General features: G+C 39.1%; 2 protein-coding genes and 1 long non-coding RNA gene across 5 annotated transcripts in view; 1 reads left to right on the top strand and 2 right to left on the bottom strand.

Annotated features, from left to right (window-relative positions):
• Positions 1 to 17,433, bottom strand: part of Zip99C (Zinc transporter Zip99C) — a 43,892-nt gene extending 26,459 nt beyond the window's left edge. For both annotated transcript variants that reach the window (XM_087357857.1, XM_022058107.1), the window contains exon 1: positions 16,853 to 17,433. In XM_087357857.1, coding sequence (XP_087213983.1) covers positions 16,853 to 17,114 — 262 coding nt within the window. In that variant the 5' untranslated portion in view covers positions 17,115 to 17,433. The remainder of the gene's footprint in view (positions 1 to 16,852) is intronic.
• FipoQ (F-box/LRR-repeat protein FipoQ) overlaps positions 1 to 27,477 on the top strand; it is a 102,226-nt gene that overhangs the window by 5,202 nt on the left and 69,547 nt on the right. Inside the window, exon 1 of one of the 2 annotated variants that reach the window (XM_087357829.1) lies at positions 23,465 to 23,965. The exons of the other annotated variant lie outside the window; for it this stretch is intronic. Coding sequence (XP_087213955.1) covers positions 23,855 to 23,965 — 111 coding nt within the window. The 5' untranslated portion in view covers positions 23,465 to 23,854. Of the gene's footprint in view, positions 1 to 23,464; positions 23,966 to 27,477 lie in introns of those variants that run through there. 2 annotated transcript variants of the gene reach the window in all.
• Positions 1,147 to 12,932, bottom strand: LOC110826960 (uncharacterized). Its single transcript, XR_002542181.2, has 2 exons — positions 9,467 to 12,932; positions 1,147 to 1,705 (listed from the first exon to the last, which is right to left on the bottom strand). It is a non-coding gene; the product is annotated as an uncharacterized LOC110826960 (long non-coding RNA).

Raw genomic sequence — 27,477 nt, 5'->3', positions numbered from 1 at the left:
GGAAGCAAGCAACTCTGAAACGTCGGTAATCTTCTACCATGACCACACGGTGCAACAACCCAGAAGGCAGCCATCTTCAAATATGCTATCAAAGATTACACGATATAGATTATCAGTGTCCTGAATCCATATCGATACTCGAAAATCACGTAATATCATACGAGTTTATCGCTATTTATTCAGTCTCAATGAATGACTCTCCAATTTAGATCAAAAGTTGTGACGATAACCTGTTAGATCACGTGCAGAGGTCCTACGTAACACTAAATTCACAATAACCTCATATAAAACTGTGTCCTGGTTCTCAGAAGTGTTTCAACAGTACAATGAAGTTCAAAAAAAGTATAACTTCAATTTGAAACACTTGTAGATGCGGTGAGTAACGAAACACAAATAAAAATGTCGACTCCATATGTCCTGTGTTTTAGTTTCTCCGCCAGACAGATCGAACTGCTATAAATAAACATCAGCGTCAGTTATAGTCGGCGTAGTAGTTTTTGGCCGATGGAATTTTCAAGGGGAAGGCTAGGAGCGAGTCTCTTGTGCGATAGTATAATGCTGACTGAACGCCCAAACAAAAGAAATACGCTGACCGTGCCACCTCAAGTACACAGACTAGGCCCGTCCGCCAGCCTCGCTGGCTTGGAATTTTCAAGGGAAAGGCTAGGAGCGAGTCTCTTGTGCGATAGTATAATGCTGACTGAACGCCCAAACAAAAGAAATACGCTGACCGTGCCACCTCAAGTACACAGACTAGGCCCGTCCGCCAGCTCCGCTAGCTTGGAATTTTCAAGGGAAAGGCTAGGAGCGAGTCTCTTGTGCGATAGTATAATGCTGACTGAACGCCCAAACAAAATAAATACGCTGACCGTGCCACCTTAAGTACACAGACTAGGCCCGTCCGCCAGCCTCGCTGGCTTGGAATTTTCAAGGGAAAGGCTAGGAGCGAGTCTCTTGTGCGATAGTATAATGCTGACTGAACGCCCAAACAAAAGAAATACGCTGACCGTGCCACCTCAAGTACACAGACTAGGCCCGTCCGCCAGCTCCGCTAGCTTCTCCACCGGCCAAAAACTACAGAGCCGATTATACCAAGGGTATACAAAACAGCATACAGTCCCGATGAAGCATCGTCCTCCTCTCAACTACAATTTCAATTCAATTCATTTATTTAAGTACTTGACAACACCCAAATAAGGCCAATAACAGCCAAGCACTGATAATACATACAATAATAATGAAATAAAAGTAACCATTTTACTATTACAGTCCTACCAACGCTTAAGTTTCCTAAGTGATATCTCCGACCAAAATTCGTCTGCTTTTCTCACTTCTTCCAAGCACATCACGTGACTCCTCCAGTCTCCTCCCACTTCCTTCCTCTTCGTTTCAAAAAAACTGGTCGCCTCAGGTGACAAAGTTGTTATTCTGGTTTGCGGACTTGTGGGTGATAAAATTTTTCAGATGAACCCAATGCCTCCATCTTCAGTCGTGAAGATGGAGGGATCCTGCTCCTCTGGAAAATGTGAACTGCCTACAAGTTCACACGGCGTCACAAACCGGAAGGCCACAATCGACACCTTCACCTGACTTCTTTGTGTTTACACTCAATCTACATATTATTCCCACAAGCTGATGAACCAAGTTTCACACCCACAATCGTGTATTTTAAGCTTTGCTTCCTGAGACATCTCGCAACTGAACTCTGAAATAAATAATATTAGAAAACACGTGCATTACACAAGAATGTACAGTTTCATCGTGAACCATAATTCCAGCAAGATGGCGTGTTTAACACAATAAGTGCCAGACAGCAATATGGCGGTGTGACAGCCATGTTGGCACAGCACAGTGACGTACGCTATTCGAATGCCATCTCGTGGTGTTCAAGACTCTCGTTACTTCAGGATGAATTCCAGGGTCTCTCTTACTGGATACTCATCTTTTCCAGTTCACTGTAGAAGATAAATGATTTCATCCAACATCGAATAACACCTGCACTTAACAAACAATGACAAAACAATAGAACCGTGAGACAGAAGGAGATGACTGTTGCGTCAGAGACACAGATACAGAGAAATCATTTCACGAAGGCCGCGGGGTCGAGTCTCCGGGGTTCCGGGCGGTACGGTAGACGACCATGAAAACAGGCTTATATTAATTTACATGCCACGGTGGTCTAGCGGTTAGAACGCTGGCCTTGTAATCCTGGGGGTCTCGGGTTCGATTCCCGGCGGTGCCCGAATTTATAACTTGTGTTGGGCAAGGCCGTGGTCTAGGCAACACGGATTTTTCCTCCGGGGGCATCCCAACAATTACTCCATTCACACACAGAAGAAGGCAATGGCAAACCACTTCTGGATAATCTGCCAAGAACGTATATGAACAGGTCCCAGTCCGAGAAAAGGATGGAAGGATCCTGTTCATATGGACCTGTCGTCAGACAGAACACTAAATAATAATAAGATGAGGTGGTCTAGCGGTTAGAACGCTGGCCTTGTAATCCTGGGGGTCTCGGGTTCGATTCCCGGCGGTGCCCGAATTTATAACTTGTGTTGGGCAAGGCCGTGGTCTAGGCAACACGGAGGTTTCCTCCGGGGGCTTCCCCGGTTTCTCCGTGGCATCCCAACAATTACTCCATTCACACACAGAAGAAGGCAATGGCAAACCACTTCTGGATCATCTGCCAAGAACGTATATGAACAGGTCCCAGTCCGAGAAAAGGATGGAAGGATCCTGTTCATATGGACCTGTCGTCAGACAGAACACTAAATAATAATGGTAAAACTGTGTACCACTAAACACGAAATCTCATGGTCGGTCGTAAATCTCGTGCAATGTAACCATAAAACAGTATAAGTCGACGCACTAATAATAATCTCTCGACAATTCTCGGCTCACCACTTACAGCAGAAGCTACCTTCCATTTAAATGGCGAAGGTACGGTCCGTCTAAGCGGAGAATTGACTCGAGCTTGAAGCCATACCGTCATGCTGAATGCTGTCCTGAAAACATTGACCCTTCCAGTTGGAACAATGCGCACGATGTTTCATGCTAAAGCCGTGTTGCCGCTGTCCAGATTTCCTTTTGCTAGATTCTGTATGAACTATGACATACGAAAAACAAAAGAATGGGACATGCACTAGAACGTTAGAAATCTAAAGGAGATCCGAGAGTCAGCCGATGTGTCTCTACCGGGTAATGGAACTATTGTGGTCACAGGTATTATACGGAAGGCGTAATAAAAATACGGAACTAACAATTTTCTAATTCCTAAACCGGAAGTGATGTACATATCATAAATCCCTGTTAATTGTACGTATCTGGCTTTCTATACCTTCAATTAGCATCTTGCCGGGTATTTATTATTCATGCCAGCAATTTAAAATTGTTCTGTAATGTCGTGAGGTGTCTATTGATGTGATATTCATATGTAGGTTCATGAAAAACCGACTCAATGTTACAACACCACATTAAACTAAATTCAGGATATAATATGGGGCTGTATACAAAAAACAAGAAAAACTTGTTAATAAGTAAACAAAGGTGGATTGGCGGTCATGAATATGAATTGCTTGTACGACTTATAAAATTCACAAACAGAACGCTGATTTGTAAATACACTTGCTACTGCTCGAGCGAAACGGAAGTTTCCACATCTTGGAACACGTCACGTGACAGCTGCCATTATCTGAATACGCCCCTCAGCGCGAGAGCTTGCCACGTGCATAGCAGAACTGGTGTTCCAGGCACAACGATTCTCTCTCGAGAGAGAAAAAAAACATGGCGCCAATCATTTCATCACAGAAGATGGCTGACACATTCCGTATCAGGTTCAAATATCTGTGAACGACAATAGCAAAACAAACTGCTTTTTTCGGATTCCAGTACCCTGGACGGGGTAGAATTAATATCCTCAGCCAAAGTGCTGATGTAATGACCATATTTCTCCTAATTACACGTCCAATTTTCATTTACTTCCACTAAAGTTCGCCACATTCAGCTCCAAATTGACCGAGGAATTTTTATAAGTAAAAACATTCATCACAAGCTGAGAGCCAGATTTTTTTTGGTACGGTGCACAGTGAAAGGTCATGACGTCATAAAAGGCATTTTGTACAGCGGCATATGTGCTGCCCTTCGCGGGAACTAAAGCAGTTTCTTCGTCCACACGTTAAGAGTTTTCGACTGAAAATGGCGACCTGCTAATTCTCTTTGACATCTCTACTTTCATCCATGGTCACAGAATAGACAACGAAGTTCAAACACTTGGGACTTCAAAGATCTGGCAATATTATCGGACAAGTGATCTATTCCCTCGTTAACAAAGTTAGTGCTTTAAAGACAAGCACACAACTACTCTACAATTGTGCTTGGAATTTAAAACTGTATTTATGTCAATACAACGTATTGATTAAAACAAATTCAGACATCACGACCCATATATTTGACCTTCGTTAACAATACTAGTCTTCGGCGAAACCAAATGGCCTACCAGCGAGTGTGGATGTCCAAGCTAAGTACATGCCTCGCTCATTTGTCATACGTCTGATACCAAATCACTTTTCTCTCTTCAAATTATGCAAACATATTTGCGTCTTTACTTAAGTCATCCGACATAAATAACTGTAAATAATGAAACCTACAGGAAAGCCACAAACGGATACAAAAAATAAATAAAGTGTGTATGATTCAATTATGACGCTAGCCGTAAGAATGAATCACTTCCGGTTTCGGATTTGGGAAATTTATTATCAGTGTGTCCAACCTTGACTACAGAAACGTCCTTCTAGCCTATAGATTATCAATCATGCTGGATTAGAAGAAGGTTATTTGTTGTTTTTTTTTACACGATATGCTTAAAAGCGGATCGTATAATTAAAGGCGCAACTATTTTAATGAGAGAGACTGATAAAATGTATGAGGGCTGTACAAAACATCGGTGGGAAGTTCTGTTCTAAAAGATACGACGAAACTATTTGGGGACCAAGTGCTGAGACGAATACTTGAGCTCATGGGACATGAGGCTAGCTGAAATTCCGTGGGAAACTTCATCATGACAGACCTTCAGATGGGCGGGGCATATACCACACATGCGAGAACAAAGTGGGACGCAAAACAGACGAGAGGTTGGTATTAAATGGTTTACGTTCAAGAACCTGGGAGAGACAGCGAGAACTGGATTAATCCAGTTCAGGATATGGTTTCATAGCAGGCTGATGTTAATGCAGTAATAACTTTGCGTAGTAAAAGGTTGCTTCAAAGCTCAAATACAAAACTTAACGAAACTTTAGCGAAGCTCACGTGGAGAAAAATACGTAATTAATTATTAATTGTGTAAAAACAGTTTCAATTCTGTAAAAACACCTCGAATCACAATAATAAACGTGACACAAACGTAAAATTTACGTAACGCGGAAACAGTGGTAAATCCGGGGGAGGGGGGGGGCGGAAACTTTCAGTACATTTCATGCTCAAAAATGATCTTTCCAAAAAAAAACCTCCATAAACAGCTCTAATTCAACCTGTATAAATGGCGAGGAATTTCACCCAACTACATCAGCAACTATTAGCTTGTCAATACAGAATCTGCCTGATAAAGTTATAGTTAATTAGTGCACGTATATTTCAGTCCACAAAACTTAAAAATAAATTACGTAGGATTTGGAACTTTTCACGGTGGTGAGTCTGGGTTGTAACGCCGTGTAGTCTGGTAAAAGTTTACCGTCCTTGCTACTAGACTCCATGGCAGTACAACCCAGAAGACAAGACATCCTCTGAAAAAAGAAATGTTCAGTCTAATACAGGACAATACCACATCACACCTAATGCAAAGACCATTTCTTCTCCCACAGTTGATAAATGCTAAATTTGTCACCTTGTCAGTGATTTCATTATCGCAGAATCAGAGACTATAAGATAACGAACGACCTGTAGCTAAGAACATACGAAGTGCAATCGGAAAGTTTCAAGACTATGTCAATAGAAGGCGAACCGGAAGTAGGACGAGCTTCTGCCGCTAGGGGTTGCGGCCTACATTCATAGTGAATCAGTGTGCCAGCCGGCATCATCGAATTAGCATTTGTTTCTTAGTTACGGGCGTTTTGGTAGTGCATTACACCGACCCTCCTGCGATTTCGGAATGGCGTGTGCATCAAATTTTGCCAAAGACTCGCCAAAACGGCTACGAAAACCTATGAAATGCTAAAGCAAGCATTTGGGGAGTCCGCAATGGGTCGTGCACAAACTTTTGTGTGGCATTCACGTTTTAAAAATGGCCGAACTTCTGTCGATGATGACGAGCGTTCTGGACGACCATCTTCGAGCACAACGCCCGAAAATGTTACGAAGATCGACGTCGTACCATCAACGACTTGTGCGACATTGTTGGGATAGGCTATGGGACCTGTCAGCTGATTCTAAAGGAAGAACTCCACATGCGACGCATCCTGTCTGAGGACCAGAAGCAGAATCGACTTCTCGTTTGTCAGGAGCTCAAAGATCTTGCAAGAACCGACCCCAACTTCCTTTCTAAGCTCCGTGTGACTTCTTCCTCTTCCCAAAGATGAAAATTCAGCTAAAGGGAAGGAGATTTGAGACGATAGAAGAGATTCAGGCAGAATCGCAGATGGTGCTTGACAGGCTGACAAAGAAAGATTTCCAGGGATGCTTCCAGGCTTGGCAGCGGCGCTGGGATCGTTGTGTTCACTCCCAGGGGAACTACTTCGAGGGTGATGGATGAATTTAATACCTGAGATAAGTGTACGGGTTTTTATAGGCGCAGTCTGGAAACTTTCCGATCGCACCTCGTAGTTCAGGCAACTACGGTCGTCGACCACCGAGAGCTCGACAGTTACTCGCCTCTTACGCAACACACAGCGTGTTTACAACAGACGTTTAAGAGTTACAGTAAAGTACCTCAGAATGAGATCACACGACGTCGATCACTGTCCACTGTCCTGAAGAGATAGCTGTGGACGCGGAAGAACTCCGAGGAACACGGGCACAAGGAACGGAGGAGAGAATTCAAGAAATAAAGAGGACAGAAGAAAATGCAGACTTTGTTCTGGGGCAGGAGTTGCTGTAACACTGCGCTGCCTTGCACCTTGCACTACGCCAGATAACAGAACACGCATTTCAAATCACGTGACGAACTGGACATCAGGAACTTTTGCCGTGCAAATTATACCATTTATGCCTAATTTAACGCCACAAAGTGAAGGGAGGTCGAAGCTAAGATCTTGTACAAAAAAAAAAGATCATAACACCGTAAGAACGTATTTCACTTACTCAAAGGGAAAATTTTAAAACATGAAACAACCTTTAAAAATTAAATTTCTCTGCTGGTGCAATGCGAAATAGATCTTCTTAAGACTATTATTTTTAATCTTCAGCTACAATTCAGCAGTCAACCGCAGATTTCTAAATACTTGTCGGAAATCTGGCAAGCCAGTCAATAAATAATTTCCGACAGACGTTAAGAAAAAAATAAAATTCAGTCACCGTAAGAAATCCAAAATTTAGCCTGCAGAATATCTGAGGAAAGTATTCTTTTCTAATAAATGCAATTTTCAGGGGTTTTTTCAGAGACACTCACGCACAGAGGTAAATGCAGAAACTTAGCATCCAATGAAAATATATCATTGGGTCTAAACCTTTGTTCCTGATGATGGAATTATTAATGGTAACAAATACGTTATCAATTTTGTCGACTATAATGGTCACTGAACTTAAAATATGTCAGTGCATCAGAACCTCATTCATGCCTTGTATCGAAGAAAGTGGATAATCTTTATATGGCATTAATATAACTTGTTTGGAGTTGTCAGAAACTTGCCTTAAGCATTTCGAAAATATTTAGGAGTTTATAAGGACAGGTTGAGAAAATTGAATTGTATAAAAAATATAACAAACTACTAGAAAGTTATACGGGTATGGTTCACAATCCAAAAAATTTAAAAAAAATTTTAAAAAAATACTTGAATTCAATGTCTGAAAGTGTTAAACTCACAATAAAAGACAAGGGGGAGGTTATGTTAGGCACTAAATCATAAGTTCCATTTTATTCCTGCAAGTCTGTAACAAATTAAAGCTTTGACTTGTTCACATTAATTTGGATGCGACTGTACATCTGGTAGCTGAAATTTATACCACTGAGAAACACAGTAGCCTACATAAGGACAAAAAATCAAATCGTAGCTTTCTCAGGTGTTTCTTAAAGTGGAGAGGTATCTCGTAAAAATAAGGGGGGTATTGAGGTGTCACATACATCGACCCTCCAAAGCACAAGGGGACCCGAGCTGCAAGACCACTTCAACAGAGTGAGAGGCCACTCGCATTAGTGTAGCGATTAGAGAAATATAGTGTGCTGTTCGAGCACAACGCAGACACAGAACAATGTCTGCAGACGTGTACTGGCCCAAACTTACAGTAAAGCTACAGTCCGCAGACCAGGAGAAAATCCCTGCTAAGAATTCGATATACGCGCATGCGCAAGATTTCGCGACGAGTGACGACCCATCCTAAAAGCATTCGTTCCACAACCACTGAACGAACAACAGGCGACAGGCTTTCATGTGTTCTAATGGGTACAGCTTTAAGATTACCTCACAGTGGCACAGCGATTTAATCTAGAATATTATCAGAACACATTAGAGATGCACAGTCCACAGACCAGGAGAAAATCCCTGCTAGGAATTCGATATACGCGCATGCGCAAGATTTCGCGACGAGTGGCGACCCATCCTAAAAACATTCGTTCCACAACCACTGAACGAACAAACGACAGACAGGCTTTCATGTGTTCTAATGGGTACAGCTTTAAGATTTACCTCACAGCGGCACAGCGATTTAATCTAGAATATTATCACAACACATTAGAGATGCACAGTCCACAGACCAGGAGAAAATCCCTGCTAGGAATTCGATATAAGCGCATGCGCAAGATTTCGCTGAGTGACGACCGATCCTAAAAGCATTCGTTCCACAACCACTGAACGAACAACAGACAACAGGCTTTCATGTGTTTTAATGGATACAGCTTTAAGATTACCTCACAGTGGCACAGCGATTTAATCTAGAATATTATCGCAACACCCACAGAACACAGAAGATACGCACTCTCTACACGCTACTCTTAACTGCTTGATGTTTTCAGTCTGTGTAGTAGCGTAAAACTCTGACGTGTCACACTTCCCACCAATAGCAGCCCTCTAGTCCAGCTGATAAGTAACATTCCCTTTGCAGAGATTTTCTCGTCATCTGTGCACTATAAAACGCATTGAATGTCCTAGATTATTATTATTATTATTACTATAATTAAAAATGTAAACGCTCAAAGACCTCTGAACCCGAGTCCAGGGGTCAAAGTTCTTGAGTCTTTGAAAAATTTTGTTGTCACAAGTACAAAGTCCGCGTAACTTTTGTCGCAAGCCTTAGAGATCGCTGTAAGAGTTATAATACTAACCTTTAACCTTCTTGAAAATTACAACAGCAATGTTTGCCGAAACGTTTGTAAACACTGAATATCCTACGCGGTTGTCACCCGAAAATCGAAGTTAAACATCGGACTCCAACCGCCGAGAAAGCTTCAGACAAGTACAAGAACATTATACCCCTCGCCTCACTGCCTGGCGGGGGTGTGTGTGTGTGTCAGAACGGGTTAACTGAAATGTTCCATCTTCGCCTGTTTCAGTCTCGGACAGACGAAGGCTCAGATGTAAATGTCAACGTTCGAACCAGACAACTGAAAATACCCAACTAACCGGGTCCAAGATAAAATAAACAAAGAAAATTATGTGCGTCATACCGTCAGTAAGTTTGGTCGTGTTCAAACATACCATAGACGTCATATTCGAGTCTTGTTCGAGATGGCACGCGGCCAAAAACTCCCTCCGGAGCGCCAAGGGTAACCACTTCTTGAGAAAGAAGCAGGAGAGAGAGAGAGAGAGAGAGAGAGTAACTGCTCTTAACATTTCGGCAAGGGAGTAAAAAGACGATCTACTGTCATACTGCAGAGCCGGAGAAGACGAAGCCAGTACAAGCTACACTCCACAAGTTCCTTTTCACTATATTTTTCAGAAAATGAATCCTTCTCTCATGGAATTGTAAAGAGTATTTCCTCTGGTGGGGCAGTGGTCCCGTAACCTCAATCCTGCAAGGAAAAAGTTGTCATTGGAACCACGGTTCCGGAGGATTTGACGTAAATACGTCTATACGGAAAGGAAGTTTATATATTGGCTTTATTCTAAATATTTCCTTTATACATGCTTTACAATTGCGTAAAGTTTGATTAAGACATTGCTTATTTAACTTCAATTAGTTATGCGACCGCCCTTCCGCTGACTGTTCTTCTTCTTATTACTCTGGTTGCCCCGGGATCAAACCCAGTAGCGTGCCCGGTTTGCTTGCGGTTACAGCTTGATATAAAGCGGAAGGACATAAGGAATAATAATTGGTGTAGGGTTTCTCGGCGAGCAAGATTGTCCGACTCTCAGGGATTATACGGGGACTGTGATAGTTGGAGCGGCCGTGCGCCAAGGACGTGAAATCTGTGGGGATGATCAACTGCAGATCACACCGAAGTCACCTTTTAATTCCTTTCAATAAGTTATTCTGGTTTTTGGGCAGCGCGATGATTCGGCTGTTGTATTTTGTACTTGAAATATGATGAATCGAGGAGAAACTGTCTGCTTGCCTTGAAGAACCGAACTTTCAGAGAGCGAGCCCCAACGCAACCTCGCTTTTTATATTCCCGCAACGTAACTGTTCTTGAATTTTGAATTGAATATGACAATCCGATTCGCCCCCCAAAAAGTCACTTATGACGTCGGAAACGTGCCGAACAGCCACATTCAAATTTCATTGGTCCGAGTCGTAGTGGAGCAGCGGTCATCTGGCAATCGTCACATCACACCTACTAGGGCGCCTCAAACCAACGGTTACTAAACCGAATGTCGGGGGAAGAGACTTTCACACGCCAGGATGGCGCCACTCTCTTTCCCAATGTGATACATTGGACAAAGCCAAAACTTATAAAAATCACTCAAATTTTGATGAAGTGAGGTGTACCAAGTATCATCTAATCACACCTCCTTCGTTCATATAAACCAGATTAATATGCCAAAGCCTGGTTTACCCCTCATCTCAAGTTTCAGTCCGTTCGGGAATTGAACCACGGACCTGGACTGGCACAGTTACGCTTAAGATGGGTCTGTGGTAGCTGAATTTAATGTAAAGTAATGTTTTATAGGTAACAACAATTCCGAGTAAACACATCGTTCCCTAGGTAACCAGGTTCCACTTTTTCGTTTCCCTTTTTCGTTCCACTTTTTCGTTTCCTTTTTCGTTTCCCTTTTTCGTTCCACTTTTTCGCCGAATGACCCTTCCTTATAGACGTATTTACGTCAAAAAAACCCCTCATAGTGCTGATGCTGTAACAGCAGATACCTATTTTTGCAACTCCTGGCGCATGGCCTGTCAATGACGAAAGCAAAAGTTCGTATTGCATCTTGGGACTCACATGGAAACAGTCTGGATCTTCTAAGATAAATAAAAACGCATGTAATTCGCTAGCAAGCTCGCTGTGGTCCGTCTGTGTGTTTCATTACATACTTCTTACGCGATCACGTGGCGAAGCGTCTATTAAAACATCTGACTGCCTGTCCACATGTCACAATAAATTTTTCAAACGATCTGCCATTGGTGAGTTTTTTTATAATACTTGTCTAGACGCTCCACGTTTCAGTCTAGAAGCCGACAAACCCTAACGGGCACTTCACATCAAGATCTAAACGCATTTTTCCAAAGCAACTGGATGGGGAATCCCCAACTGTCTCGTGGGGAATCCCCAACTGTCTCGTGGGGAATCCCGATATTGACAATAGTCAAATAGCAAGCCAGCGCGTAAGATTTATTGCACTGTGTACACATTCCAAAATTCTTTTGTTTGGTGTTAAGTGTCGGAACCTACAAGTTTCTTAGGCTGTGATTGGTCAGACAAGTTCACTAGCCAGAGTTTGTTCTAACAGAGTCATCATTCACAGATAGCAGTTCCAAAGTTCCTCAGCTCCAAAACCTACCTTGTACTTATCGGAGTCGAGCTTGGACTCGGCGGTCACATACATAACTGTCAGCTACGTGCTCCAGAAAACAAAAAAAAAACATGGAAACTTAGTCCTGTCTTACATAAGCGGCTACAAACGCTTAGCACCAGGTGAAAGTTTGAGAACATCGCGTCCCAAGCGAAGCAGAACACAGATATTACGTAAATTCGCTACTTAATCTTTTCATTTTGCAGAACAATGGTTTATTAAACAAACTGCCTGATGACGTAATGAATCACGAACGATGTTACACGCATTTTTGAGGTCAAAGATGATGAGGAATTATAAGTTCCAAGTGTCGAATTTATGGCGAGACACAAGCAAACAATGCAAGCCGACCTATTTATTCAAAGTATGCTCTGACGAGTTACTTTTAATGCATAAATGCTAGTTATCCTTAATAAAATCACATCACGACGCTTTACGAACATCTCAGGTCATTCAAAAATACCGGATGCAAAGATTTCGTCTCGAACTACTTGTAGGGAGGGAAGAGTTACGTAGATTTCTTAGAAAATAAATTCGCGATAGGGAATAACTTTTTATTCGCGAAAAACGAATGGCTAAAGAGAGACTTTAATTAATTTCAACGCCTGTAGTCGTATTGCACAACAGAAAAAACAAAGTCTGCTGATAAAATACAGGACACTGCCTCCTTCAAACTTGGCATTCGAAAGGCCAAGAAATTTTACAAAACGCCTATTAATTTACCAAAAATCTTAATGTTTTATATTTCGCGTAAAATAGCCTTGAAGTGAAAAGAATGCCTATATTTCAGTTTGTGTCACAACACGATATAAAGCATACCACAACCATCTGTGATTTAATAGATCAGTGATATTCAACCTGGGGTACGCGTACCCCCGGGGGTACGCAAAGATATCTTAGGGGGTACGTGAAATTTAAAATATATATATTATTTTATGATAAACACTGAATAATCAGTAATGTAATTTATTTAATTAATTTTAGATGTAGATTATATACTATGCATAACTTAAATTATACACCAACATCTTTGGGGGCACAAAGTTGAAGAGAAATTATATCTGGGGGTACGCGAAGACATCTTAGGGGGTACGTGAAATTTAAAAAAAATATATTATTTTATGATAAACACTGAATAATCAGTAATGTAATTTATTTAATTAATTTTAGATGTAGATTATATACTATGCATAACTTGAATTATACACCAACAACTTTGGGGGTACAAAGTTGAAGAGAAATTATATCTGGGGGTACGCGAACAAAAAATGTTAAATACCACTGGTCTAGATCACTTGTTAGCACTCAGAATCAGATTACAAAGGCAGCAGGAAGCCATGGGGCGACTACAATAGTGAATTTCAATCATAAGCCGGTGTGATGGCACAACTGCGCACAGAGATTCACAAGTTCACTCTCTCTGCCACAAATCTCGGAACCTCGCCACAGACACACATCATGGCCGCCGCGGACAAAACGTCTCGCATAAAGATGTATACGACTTAAAATCCTTCGCCATAAAAAATGGTATGGAACAGCGTACATAACCGCTTAAATTACAGCGAAATACAAATGTTTTATGACGTACCAATTTTTAATTTCAAAATTCGCGTATTTTCAAGCGTCCATTGGGGTTAATTCAGTGACTGACGCTAAGGTCACTTCTGCCACATTCAGATGTTTGCAAGCCTGCCATGTCAGCGGTTATGACGACAGGGAAGTTATTAACGTAAATTGAATTGTGTCAAGGTGATTTCCAAACCTGTCGTAAAAATCATACATTTTGAAAATTCTCCAAGACAGAAAATTTTACCAACAGGTCAGTGAAAGATATTTTGATATATCACGTCATTAATCTATCTGAATAAGATGAAAATGGTGGCCTGGTAGCTTGGTTTGTTGGTGAATATTTGCTGTTGATGAATTCTGGGTCTCGCTAGTTGTTTATGGCGTGTGTTACTTACGAGTTTTCAGTCATTCTTGAAGAGTAATTTTTGTTTTATATAATCATTTATATGGTATGATATATCAAAATTTGTTTTTGTCCATCATTGCGACAAAGTTTGTCAAAAGGCTTTGAGGTTATGTTTACCCCAAAAATTCTAAAACATTCAACTACAGTGACAAGGCATGGTATTTTTGAATTGTTGCAAATTGAAAATGAGGAATTGACATGACGTGATGCAACGAAAACATGAAGAGGTCTTGAAAAGAAAATGTCTCACATAAAATTGGTGTTTTGTCTCTTGCCCACTCGACAAATACATTCATTTCTGTACAAACTGTAAACCTTCCAAGATTTTAACCTACAGCTCCAAAAAAAAAAAGGTTGGCATTTCTGTTTGAATAACGCCATGAATCTGGCATTTTTACTGTAAACAGAATCTATTAGCACCACCAAATGTACATATTTTAGGACATATCACCCTATAAATGAGATCTTCAACAATTATCATATTTAAATTACTCTAATGGAAAACTGGTAAGTGACCTGCAACTAGAAATGTATAGGAAGTGATTTCAAGGGAGATACAGAATTAATAATGTGTGTGTCATGACAAAGACAGATCTTAACAATTTACGAACATAATACATGTATTTAAAGGCAAGTTAGAAATAAATTGTTATACAGTTGGAAATGTGATTATTCTACTCTATTAATTTATTTAAAATTGACTTCATTGTGTTTTTGGGACTCGTTCTGACAGCTACCTCCATGGAGCAGAGTATTTTTTGAGAATTATTCAGCTGGTCGAAAAAGTTCTCCAACTTTTACAGAATCCATACGTTCACTACAGAACTCATAAGAGCTCAATGCTAATCCATCTCCTGGGCAAAATAAATAATTTAATAGCCACAGTTAGGATTTTTCCACCACTCAAAATACTGTGACAATCTACCAAGTGCATTACCATTCTCATCTTTTACAAAGTTAGATCTGTATTCATAACCTTCTTATTAAAATTGCATGCATGATGTATAATGTTGTAACTGTTGAAGTGTCATTGTTCATTCTTTCAATAATTAATAAGAAATACTGAAATCATTTGCTAAGAGTTTGGGATATAATGTTCATTATACTGAAAAGCTGGGATTTTTCCAACACGTAAATATCTTATGGACCACAGTCTTAAATTTGTTATATTGAATCTTTTGTATGTTCTTTTAAAAAATTCCTGCTACATGTTAAAACTGTCAAAACTGACTTGACAGTGCTTTATATATAAAGTGTTTTTTGCAGCTGTTAACATCTGAAAGATGTTTCTATAAAAATTACACAGTTGATAAATTTTGATTAAATAAATAAATAAAATTATTTAACTACATAAGACTTTGTACTTTTCTCGAGCGATCCCTAAAACCTTTCCAAACATAATTCTTATTCCCACAACAGTAAATGAAACTTAGCGTAAAACAAATTCTTTTAAATCAAAAAATTCATGTGGTTATGATTTAATATCAACAAATTTACTCAAAAGCTGTGCAGACTATATTCATGTTCCTTTAAGTTGCCTTTCCAATCAATGAATGGCAGTAGACGTTTTTCCAGAATGACTCAAATATTCCAAAGTTAAAGCTCTACATAAGAAAGGTGAAAATTAATGCAACTACAGACCACTTTCATCACAAACAGCTTTCTCTATTTCAAACCCAATGACCTTGCAGGTGAACAATTTGGATTTAAGAAATTTCTCTCAATTTTGTAAATCTCGTTACAATTTACACATATCAAAAATGTTCTTAATGATGAAAATCCATTTTAGTTGAATATCTTGTGATCTTTCCAAAGCATTTCATTGGGTATATCATGAATTATTACAATCAAAACTACGTTTTCATGGAATTTGAAGTACACCTCGTCAGTGGTTTAAATCAAACCTTCATGACAGAACGCAACAAATATAAATAAGAACACCAGATTCAGATAATACCACCTATTCAAATTTAGGCATTATAAAAAATGCAGTTCCTCAAGGTTCAATACTGGGTCCTCTACTTGATTTACCACCAACCATTAATTCTCAGTCTAAGCCACACTACCTTAATAAAAACTTCTCAGCTATTATAAATAAATGTAAGCAACAGCGGTGTGGCTTTCTTGTGTAATATTTTATGGCAATACTGTCGCTGCAAACTATGTAATTTATATTTGTATCAGAAACTAGTATTGTATTTATGCTATGACATATTCTACATCCTTGGTTTGAGCCTATGAAGGATCTATGGCATGTAAATAAATTATATTTTATTTACCAAAAGCAGTTCATTCAACAATTGAATATAGGCATGCAATACACAGATTGCTAAGTCCCTGACGTTTGTGAATTAATTCGTGGGCACAATGTACCGTGTGTTTAAACATTGCATACTGTAAATTGAAGTCGCTTAGCCTTGGTTTTGTTACCATAACAGTGTATCCAAGCACCCACCTAAGTTCACAGTAAACGAATTTTCAAATACTAAATAATTTGGAAGATGTAAGTTCGAACGTTTAATTCCCAGAAAGTTTAACGAACTGTTTCTCCCGTCCCTACCCACACAATTCCATGTGTTAATACTTCCTTACTTCACACATGCAAATACCCCTACTGGTGTCATTCGGTCGGTATTACCAACATTTCCATACTGCCAACAGAAATAAAAGCCTTAGACCTACTGGAAACAAACAGGGTATCGGAACACGTGCAACTAGGAATCCAGCCAAACATACCTATGGCGTCACAACTAACTCAAGGCACAAATAATAAATGCTGACTTACCGCCAGATTTTAGGTTAGCTCCTTCTTCGATCGGTATTACAAGCAACGGCAACACACCACTCAGACCGATTACTGCAGAGCCAATGACGGAGAACAGCCATGGATGATTATCAAAATTCGGAATTAATGATATTACTGGAATCCATAAATCTGGGAGATAATTAATCGAGAATGTTTTGTAAACACTCCAAACTACTCCATCACTGGTACCGTTTCTCAGAAACTGGCTTTCTGCAGCTGACATTGCACCCATTGAGCACATGTTGAACACGCACACACAAAAATCGTACTCTGTTTCTTCTGAAAGCCCCGAGAAAATGATCACAGTATTTGCACAATTGTAATAGTGTTTAATATTCCACTTGTATGGACTAAGAAGTCACTTTACAAACAACTTAACAAAAGTAAAAGTTAATATTCGATAGATAAAACACTCAGTTCAAATATTCTCTATCACTTCAAGTGGATTGTATTCAATTATCAAAAGATATAAACGTAATTATTTAATCTTTGTTCAGACACAAACCACTTACACTCACAGGTGCAGAGCAGCTTGCTAGGTTACTGATTGGTTTGTCAGTTCATGTTCAAGACCTGTGAATGCTCAATATCGTACACTCGCTCTCAAAATTAATTTCCATTGATAAAACTCGCGCTGCCAAGCTGGTTACTTTCATCTTGACAGAAATAAATTCCCCAATGATCACACGATTAATTTAGTGTATTCTACGTCGGTATGTTGTCCTCACTGAAATCCGCCATCTGTGGATTATTTTCGAAGTAGGTTATGGATGGAAATTCTTGAAGTGATTGTACAGAAATTGCCGCTAGATGTCGCAGCAATGCAGAAGAGACAATATGGCGACGACATGATGTATAACACAAATAGCGTTGAGACCGTGTGCTTATTTGAGTTGCTGTAAAAGTGAAACAAGGAACACTGTGAAACAGTTCTTCAATAAATTTTATTCATAGACAAAACAACCAACTATCTTCAAAAATTAGTAAAATTTTAAATGATCTGCCATTGTTTAGATGCATATGGTTTATTTTTATCAGTGCCAACGTTATTAGTTTATTTTCATTGATTTAGCCATTTTTTGTCAGAGCATTGACACCCGACGCGTCAATAAAATTATGTACATGTAAAACCTCAGATAAATCTACAATGTAACAGGAAGTATCACATTACAATAACTTTCTCCATGGAAACATACACAATATATCAAAATATTTCGTGAAGTGTATGACGTATTCAGCTACCGAGTGGAATGAATGGTGTGATAGGATCTAAGCTTTCTCCTTAAATGATTATTAATTGTTTCCAGTTTCCTAATTTGTTTTGGTAAGTTATTGAATGATTCGATTTCTATTTTCGCAACACTAATATTACAGGCTGTTGTCATACAAAACTGGATAATTAACCTTTGACGTGACTGAAATTGTGTTCCAATTTCTCTGTGTTTGTTTAACACAGTGTTTCAAATATGCATAAACATGCTACTGGGAGTATGTGTAATATCTAAAGAGTTGTCTGCATGAAGTGTTGTGCCAAACCATGAATGTAAATATTCCAAGGCCTTATTGATTTTTGTTTAAGGATTATCTCTCTCTGTGCCATTACTGACATGTTGATATCTGCAAATAGAAGTACGTTTTTCTCCTTGGATATTTATTAGCACATCAATTACGCATAATAAGAATAGTATTGTCCTGAGAATTGAATCCTGAGGTATGCCATGTTTTATTTCTCTTCAGATGAAAATGTATTTTTCACATATTAAGGTCTTTCTTTCATTCTGGTGCATTTCAACAAGTTGCTTTGAATGTGATAGGTATGATTTGAAACCACGAGTTACGCTTTGCATCTAACTTCATGTGATGATGGCTTGGAAATTTTTATTTTATGGTTAATAACATCATATGCATTTGTTAAACCAAAGAAAATTCCATTTGGATTTTCTTTTCTTTTCAATAGACTCTTGCATGTTTTCCAAAAAAGATTGCATTGCTGTCTCTGTTGATTGCTTTTTCCTGAATCCATTTTTGGCTTCTGGTGATCTATAATTTCTTGTCACAAAGGAAATTAATCTTTTTTCCTAAATTTATTTTAAAAAATAGACAACATAGGTATTGTCAGATTTAAGGTTTTACTGATGGTGGGTACAAAGACTTCTGTCTTCTGGGTTGTAGTGTCGTGTAGTCTTGTAGAAATTTACCTGACATTTCAGAGGTCCTTTCTGCTTCCATCATCATTGTGATTAGGGATTAATTGATCTGGAAACATACGAGATTGTAAAGAAACATTGTAAATATGTGCTAACAGGTTTTTTACGTACTTGTTTAACTACAAGACCTGGTACGTCATCAATATCTGCTGAATGTTTACCCTAAAGATTTCTCGTTACTGTTTCAACTTCAAACTCATTTACTGGGAATGTAAACATGGTTTTATTACAACTATTTTTTTGATTATGTGGCTATCAGTATTCTTGTTGGATCTTATTTTTTGTGAATAAAATTAGAGACTTATTAATACAAATATGGATGGCTATCTTCTTGGATATTGTACTTTGAAGTCTGGTAGGAGTCCAACAGCATTTTAAAGGTGCTTGCTGCCTCCGTCATCAGTGTGATGATGACGAAGGGTAGCAGTCATCTCTGAAACATAAATAAACTCATACACAGTACAACATCCCACAAGACAGTTATCAAATATACAGATTTTGAAAAGTCAGATTACGTTGTGTTGAATGTCTGGACCAATAAGCTACCTGGAATATTTTTAGTAAAAATTAGAAATCATCATGTTCTGTATAAAACTTGTAACTTACATAGTTTGCATTGATTACTGTATTCCGTGTTCATGTGTCATCACCGAATTAACCAAAGCCCTCCACTGGACCCTTAACTGGGGCTCGTCACCAGACTATAGGATAAAATCACTAAATAATAGGAGCTGATAAATCGTATAGACTGTGATACACTTAAAATATCTGAGAACGGTGTTACAAAATCTGAATTGAATTCATGAGGAAATTAAGAGCAGATTAAATTCAAGGAATGCTTGCTACCATACAGTTCAGAATCATTTCTATTCACCTCTGCTATCCAAATACATGTACAGATCCATATATTTTTATTGTTGTTTTGCCTGGGTGTTAAACCTGGTCACTCTCGAGACAGTGGAGAAAATTACATGATGAGGAACTCCATAATTTGTACTCATCACCAAATAGCCTTTATTAGGTTGATAAATTTGTGGATGATGACATGGATAGATCATGTAGCATGGGGAGGTGAGAAATTCTTATAACATTTTGGTTTCAAAGCTGTAGGGATAGAACCACTCAGAAGACCTAGACAGAGATGGGAGGAAAATATTATATTGGATCTTAGGAACATAGAGTTGAGGGATATGAATAGGTTTCTTATGCCTCAGGATAGGGACTGTTGTCGGGCTCACGTGAACGCGGAATGAACCTTCGAGTTTCATAAAAGTCAGGACGTTTCTTGGCCTACCGATCATACTACTAATTTATCAGGATGGACTCTACTCCGTGCTATTAGTTACTGTGCGCTATATAAGTGTATACTATTTTATCAATGTTTTGCAGTCATTTCAGTATCTGATTCCATTGAGTCTTGCGTATTTCTCTTTTCTCCTTTCTTAATCTTTGCCTTTCTAAACTGAGTTCTCACACATTGGGCTCCGTTGAATAGGAATATGTGCACATAATTTTTTAAAGTCTTGATGCTTTGTTCCAAAATATTTGTCGTAGCTTTATACATGTGCTGATGCATGTGACCGGCCATTTAAATACAGTCTGGATGGCATTTTCTGAGAGCGCGAATAACTTAGTATTTACCAGTCTTATGTCTTGACAGTGAACTTTTCTCTCAGCTGCATTTTCCCCCCTCAATTTTAAGTTGAGTTGGTAACCATTAAATAACTTTTTGTAATGATCAAACTTACAAACTTGTCGTGGGTAATTGTGATAACAGAATGGATTCTTTACCGATGCTGGGGTGCCTCGCTTGTTCTCCGTAACTGGAAAATCTCTGTCCAAATTCAAGTAATTTATATTTTCACTTTTTCGAAGTCAATAAACTATGCACCAAATAGTAGCAAATCATATTTTGAAATTGTTTGTTACCATTCAGTAAAATGGCTGCCTTGTCTTCAGAACCTCATCTTCCAGTGTGGCGTAATCACATCGTTATGCACTGATTTCTGTTTGTACACAAAAATTGTATGTCCGCAGTTCTCATCAATAAGTTGCAATGTTTACGTTAGAGTGACAAGCAGGCCATGTTAGCCGTAAATCAAAATATGTGTCCTCTTACTTATTATTTCCAAAATATTCACTGTGCATGCAGTTTTGAACCAATTATTCTTTATGGAAATTCTGGCTTGTGGAGTAATTTCTGTTTCAATGCCTATTTTTTTTCTAATTCCATTTACAACTTTAGGGTCTCGAAAATGAAGGTTGTACTGTTAAACCTCTCTAAGTTGGACACTTGGTGTTTCACGAAAATGTGTCCAACTTACAGATGTGTCCAAGATAGAGGGAAGGAGAAAAAACAGATTGTGGTCCAATGACAATATAATCTATCTACTTACGTACACTAACTACTGTAGGTTTACGTGAACTTAGACTTAATGACAATAGTATTAATAATAATCTTCTGAAGCCCACTCCAATGCATTGCACATTATAACCCAGCCTCAATAACATTTTCTAAAGTTAATTCCACCAATTTTCGCTTCCCCATCGCAAAAACAAAAATTCCACTCCTGTTAACACAGTCTGAACTCAAATGCAAGTACAGAACTGACGGAGTTAAAACTGTGTCTTCTGCAATCCTGTAGTCCAGTTAAGGGTTCAGCAAAAGAATAGTTAAACACTTGCAATGCATTCCAATGATGGGTTCAATGTCCATAAGATAATCCTCCAGAGATGAGAAATTCATCAGTCTAAAATTCAAAATAACAAAATATGTAACTGAAAAAGTTTCCCTGAAAAGCATCGAAGTTAAGTGCGTGAACCTGTCCAACTTAAAATAAAAGGGGTGTCCAAGATATAGGGTATTGTGGACATGTAAAATTATAGGATATTCGCTGGTTCCAATTAAAAGTGTCCAATATAAAGGGGTGTCCAGGATGTAGGGGTGTACACTTGAGGGGTTTTACTGTATTTTTCTTTTGTAAAATCATAAAAGATGCAAAAGAATGATACCTACTCGTTCTCACACGTTTTGTGCCGCTGTGTCCATGTATAACTCACGCAAAATGCGAGATATTCTTAATAGAATCTTCTCAGGTCACTTGGTTAAATTCTACCAAAGTTTCGAAGCCCTAATTTTCAAGTCTAGTCTTGATTTTGTCTGTGGTCACATGCGTAGTGACTTATGTTATACAGTGATTCAGTGACATCACCAACTTTTTTCTTATCTCGTACTTTGTCTGTTTTGTTGTGTTACCTGGCACTGGAATGTTGCTCATTCAATAGCTCATAACAGTTCTGTGACCTTCCAGTGAATATTCCAAGAATATTAACGGGATGCTACTCCTGTCTGTAAATGATTTATTCTGCATATTCTCTTAGGCTTACTGATATGAATAATATTTAAAGGCTGAGTGAAAGGATAGTATAAGTTATAACTTAACTAACTAACTCCCTGGTAGCAGAACCCACAGGTTCAAAGCCCGCCACGATCCCGAGCCAACTCCATCCATTTGCCATCATCGCAGCCCACCTCCCTAAGATCCATCTTGATGTTATCCTCCCATCTCCTTGGTCTTCCCAGTGGTCGTGTTCCAGAAGGATTCCCTACCAAAATCCTGTATACAGCCCTTTGGCCTCCCCCCCCCCATGCGTTCTGTATGTCCAGCCCATCGGAGCCTCCTAGATTTCACTATCCTCATTACGTTACGTGACCCATACAAGTCACACAGGTCCTCGTTATGCAGAATTATAAATTCCCCACTTATTTCATACCTCCTTGGTCGAAATATCGTCCTGAGACCCTGTTTTCAAACATTATACTCTTTAGAATTTTGAGAAAATGCATTTGAACCTAGATTTAATATTCAAGGTATATTTGGCGTAAGCAAATTAATTTTTATTGTTTACAACAGATTTCTCTCTTCAAGACTGATCTGTTTCGTGGTGTAATTGAAAGAATTTACTGTAGTAAAATTCAAATTAACGAAACAGATGTGCATATTATTATCAGTTGTTTGACAACATATTTGTCATAAGTGAGTAGAATTTGAGGTTTTCACCGTCGGGGTTGTAGCGCCAGATAATCCGTTAGAAGTTTATGCCAACGTTCACAAATCATTGCTGCCTCCATCGTCAGCATGATAGAGGGAGTAAGGTAATTTTCTACCAGACTACACGGCGCTACAACCCTGAAGACGGCCATCTTGGATCAGCACTGTGTCCATTGACCTTGAGCAACTGCTACCACTGTTGGCTAGTTTCAGCCGTTGCGAGGGCGACCCCTCGGAGGGGGGGGTGAATTTACAGCGAAGGCCTCGAGCTATTCTTAGCGCTGTCCCGACCGCAAAACGTGAAGCGAGTATGGGACGTGCTCCAGCAGTCGGCGCCAATTTGCGTGACAGCCAAGAATTGCATCGCATTCCGCCTGCCAAAAAGTGTGCTTAGTGGTGACAGTGACATATGGTCTCATGAAAATGACCACTTCTCTCTTCTGATGGACATTCACAAAAGAATCCTTCTCTTGATTAAGCGAAGTTTCTACGTACAATGTATTCAACATAATTCTCCCCTAAATTCATTCAGTGATATTCTTGCGCAAATGATAGTTTTCGTTTCAAGTGTCAATGGCCAGTTAGAGGCGAAGTGATTATTATAGATAGGTTCCGATTCGTAACGTTAGTGACCGAACAATGTCTGCTACTTTCTTCAGTCGTTCACTCCACTGAAATTTTGTGAAGCCTCTGTATCGTAGTTTGTTTATAAATAGAACAAAATGGATCGTCGTATGTCCGACTGGAACCAGCTGACGTTCGAGGCGGCCATGTTACAGAGCACCCACTCTTCCTGGAGAGGGCCAAGCCGCCGGGTGAAACGAGCTACCGTGGTAGGTACATTTCATGTGTTTTGAACAGTTGACTGACGCCACAGAATGTAAAATAATTTTACACATGTCCGTTGTAGTGTTTATCAAGATGAATCACTTTCGCCCCGCACAGGTGAAAGTGACGATGGATCGATGTTGTCCTCCCTTTGCTTGGGGGAACGAAATTGTAGATCCAAGCTTTATTAATGATCAGCTTCACGCTTAAGTCGCTTTATGTAGGGGAAAAGAGGACCTGGAAACTGGGTGGGCAGCGGTCCAGGAGATAATTCATTCAGTTTGAAGCACCAGTAACACGCTAACTCTTGTATGCCTTCATGTACGGCACAATAATAAAAAAAAAATATCCCTCTTAATGTAAAGAAATTAACAATGTAAATGTTGGTATTTTTATCCTTGTTAATGATTCATTTTTCTTGTCTTAAGCTTTTAGGCTCCGCGCTCTTTAAAGATATCCCTTCTTTTATTTGTTTCCATTGTAACTGGGAGTTCTACCGATTAAAAGCCACGAACTGTTATTTTGTAGTTCATAAAATTGACCGTAAAGATTCCTTTTCGCCGGCACTGAAAAAAGTCATTACACTGCAGGATAATATATACGCGTTTCTGAGCGAGACATCTCGTGTCTAGAATTAAAAGTTTAACGTTGGATAGTTCCTGCAGCTGCCGCTTGGGTTTACGCCGACCCACGGTGCGGTTGTCAAGAGTTTGGTGACGCGTAACGAACGTTTAATTTGAAATCTAATATATTAATTAAATTTGGGCTATTAGTTAATTGGCATTCAACATCTCTTACTACAATTTGAGCGTGGCACGACATATGGAGGGTCGAGGGGAATGTCTGTTCTACGGACAGAGGCTGAGTAGATTTGGAGACGATGTGAACTAGATGATGACGGGTTCTTGCCAGATAGCTCCATGGATCGGGAGTCTAACGGTTGCTCAGCTAGTCAAGATATTCGTTGCTTTTCGTGGAATCCGACGATTCATTACCATGTCCAAAAGAGCCCACCACTGGATCTATCCTGTGCCAGATGAATCCAGTTCGTGTTATCGCTGTATATTCATGTAAAATACATTTTAATTCTGTCCACCTCTCTGCGCTAAAATCTTCGACAAGTTTTTTTTTCTGTTCAGGATTTTACGAAATCACTTGGAAGACCCTCATTTGGATGGGAAGCTAATATTAAAATTACAATTTAGAGTCTATCAGTTTTTTAAGGACTTTAGACAAAGTCAACATTGTAACGGATGGTAATAATGATTATTACATACAAATTGAAAGACCTGGTCTTGGACGAGTTCCTGCCATTTTGACGTAAATACGTCTATACGGAAGGGTCATTCGGCAAAAAAGCGAATTGACGGTCGGGCGTTATCGGACGAGTTCGGGCGAACTATCAAGACACGTTACAAGGCCTGTAAGCGAAGTTATTGCTCGTATCGCTCGTCGTTAGAACAGGTTTGTTTAATTCGCGCGAAGAGATGAATGCTGGGTGATTAATTCATCTTGTGTTCAATGCTCCCTTGGATGTATTCTGAGCCCCTGCTGTGAGAGTTGGGTAGGAGGACATTTTCACGTAACGCAGTGATGTACGCTTCCATGATTCGACACGAGAGGCAGCACTGAAGTCTCGGTGAGATCAATAAACACATTTACTTATAAAGACAGTGCATTAGAATGAGGTTAATTTTGCCGTCACACGAAGAGCTATGTGCATTTGTTTTTGTTGTGTTCTGAAGTCACGTTCAGTGCAGTGTATAATGGAGACAGTAGTTATTAAAGTGTGGAACGCGAGTTAAATTGGGCTGGAACAATGATTCTTCTTTATGGCTGGTCAGTCCGTGCCTCAAAGGCGTCGCCGGTATTGGCTCTTCGTTGTAGAGTTTCTCAATCAGTGTGCCGCGACGCGATCGTAAATATGCCACATTTTAAATTTAAGTTTGATCTTGGTTTACAACTGTGTTAATATTAGTGAGATATTTTTTATCCCAGATTCGTGATCTAATTGTCTTGTGTCTTTATATCTGTGTCAAATTGCAATTGCTTTCGTATTTTTATTATTATCCATGTTTATTAAATAATTATTATTTCCAGATAAAGTTATTTCATGTAAACTAAATAATTGTTATACTGTTTAATATCCACGGTTTTTGCAATTATTTATACAGAAGGCTATAAAAATTAAAAAAAACTTAATGACGTAAGAAAGAAACGTACATTTTTCTGCATAAGGCACACGCAACTTTAAAATAACATTTCGTTTGAGATTTTTAACTGGGCACAAAACAGGATAGTGACCACTTATGGCATTTACCCTTCGTATTGGACCAGAAACATCGCTAAATTACCGGAAAACACAGTAACAAAGTGAAGTATCAGAGCACACGGAATTATTTTTTTTTGTAATGTCAAGTTTATCCACAAGGAGCTAGTAGTATTTACTAATACTTTTTAAAATATGTTTTGAGGATTTTGCTGAAGTTACTTTTTTTGGGGCATGAAAGATAGAGTCGTTATTCGATTTTTGTACTTTCAGATTATAATTTTGCTTATAATTCTACAGGCAGAAGTGAAGGTTTGCGTGATTTTTGATAGAGGCATAATAAGAAATTCTAAATAATTGAATAAATCAGGGTGGTCCAACTTTTTCCCACGCTCGGGCCAGAATGGTTTTCCAGTTGGACCCAAGGGCCATGAAACTCTTCAAGTCACTATTTTTGCATGAGTCCGCCACGTATTTTACGAAATTTTTACGTGATCTGGAGTCAAACTGAGGCTGGCAAACAGTGTATCATTCAAGCCTTCTTCTTTGCACTAATTCAATCCTAGTTTTCCTTGTAAGACAGAGGAATTAGGCAAAAGAGATAAGTTGTCTTATTATGACACGTGTCCAAGGGAGCCTGGATAGGCGAAGGAAGAAGTCTATGGAAAACTCTTACGAGAAGAAGAGATAGGATGGTGGGACACATTCTGAGGCACCCAGGATTAGTTAATTTGGTAATGGAAGGGAAGAAGTGTAGGGGGAGACAAAGATTGGAATTTAAGGTTTACATGCGTCATGTTTGTGTTTTTTGATTAAAATATATGATAAAATTCAGGTCAATACACAAAACTTTATTAAGATGTTAAAATTTAAAATTTAAATGTTAAAATTTAAAATTTTTAAAAAAAATTAAAATTTTAAATTTTAACATCTTAATAAAGTTTTGTGTATTGACCTGAATTTTATCATATATTTTAAAGATTGGAATATGTGACGCAGATTTTTGAGGATGTGGAAATGAAGAGATTGGCGCAATTTAGGCGAAATTGGAGGACCACATCAAACCAGTCGAAATTCTGATAACAAAGAGAGAGAATTTGCAACACTTTATTTCTTCTTATAAAAAAATAAAATGGGGTCTTAATGTTTCACTGCATGCAGGATGCTCTCGGTCAACTCAGCGACTAGCAGTTTCTCACATGTGACTTTATCCCACAACATTATTTACGTAAGTTCAAAAGAAATGTA

This window comes from Zootermopsis nevadensis, unplaced genomic scaffold (genome assembly GCF_977971745.1).
Source record: "Zootermopsis nevadensis isolate Lab colony 2312 unplaced genomic scaffold, Znev_1.0 Znev_ptg000028l, whole genome shotgun sequence".
Classification (NCBI taxonomy): Eukaryota; Metazoa; Arthropoda; class Insecta; order Blattodea; family Termopsidae; genus Zootermopsis; species Zootermopsis nevadensis.
The sequence above is the reverse complement of the archived record's forward strand: the minus strand, read 5'-3'. Positions and strand labels throughout refer to the sequence as shown.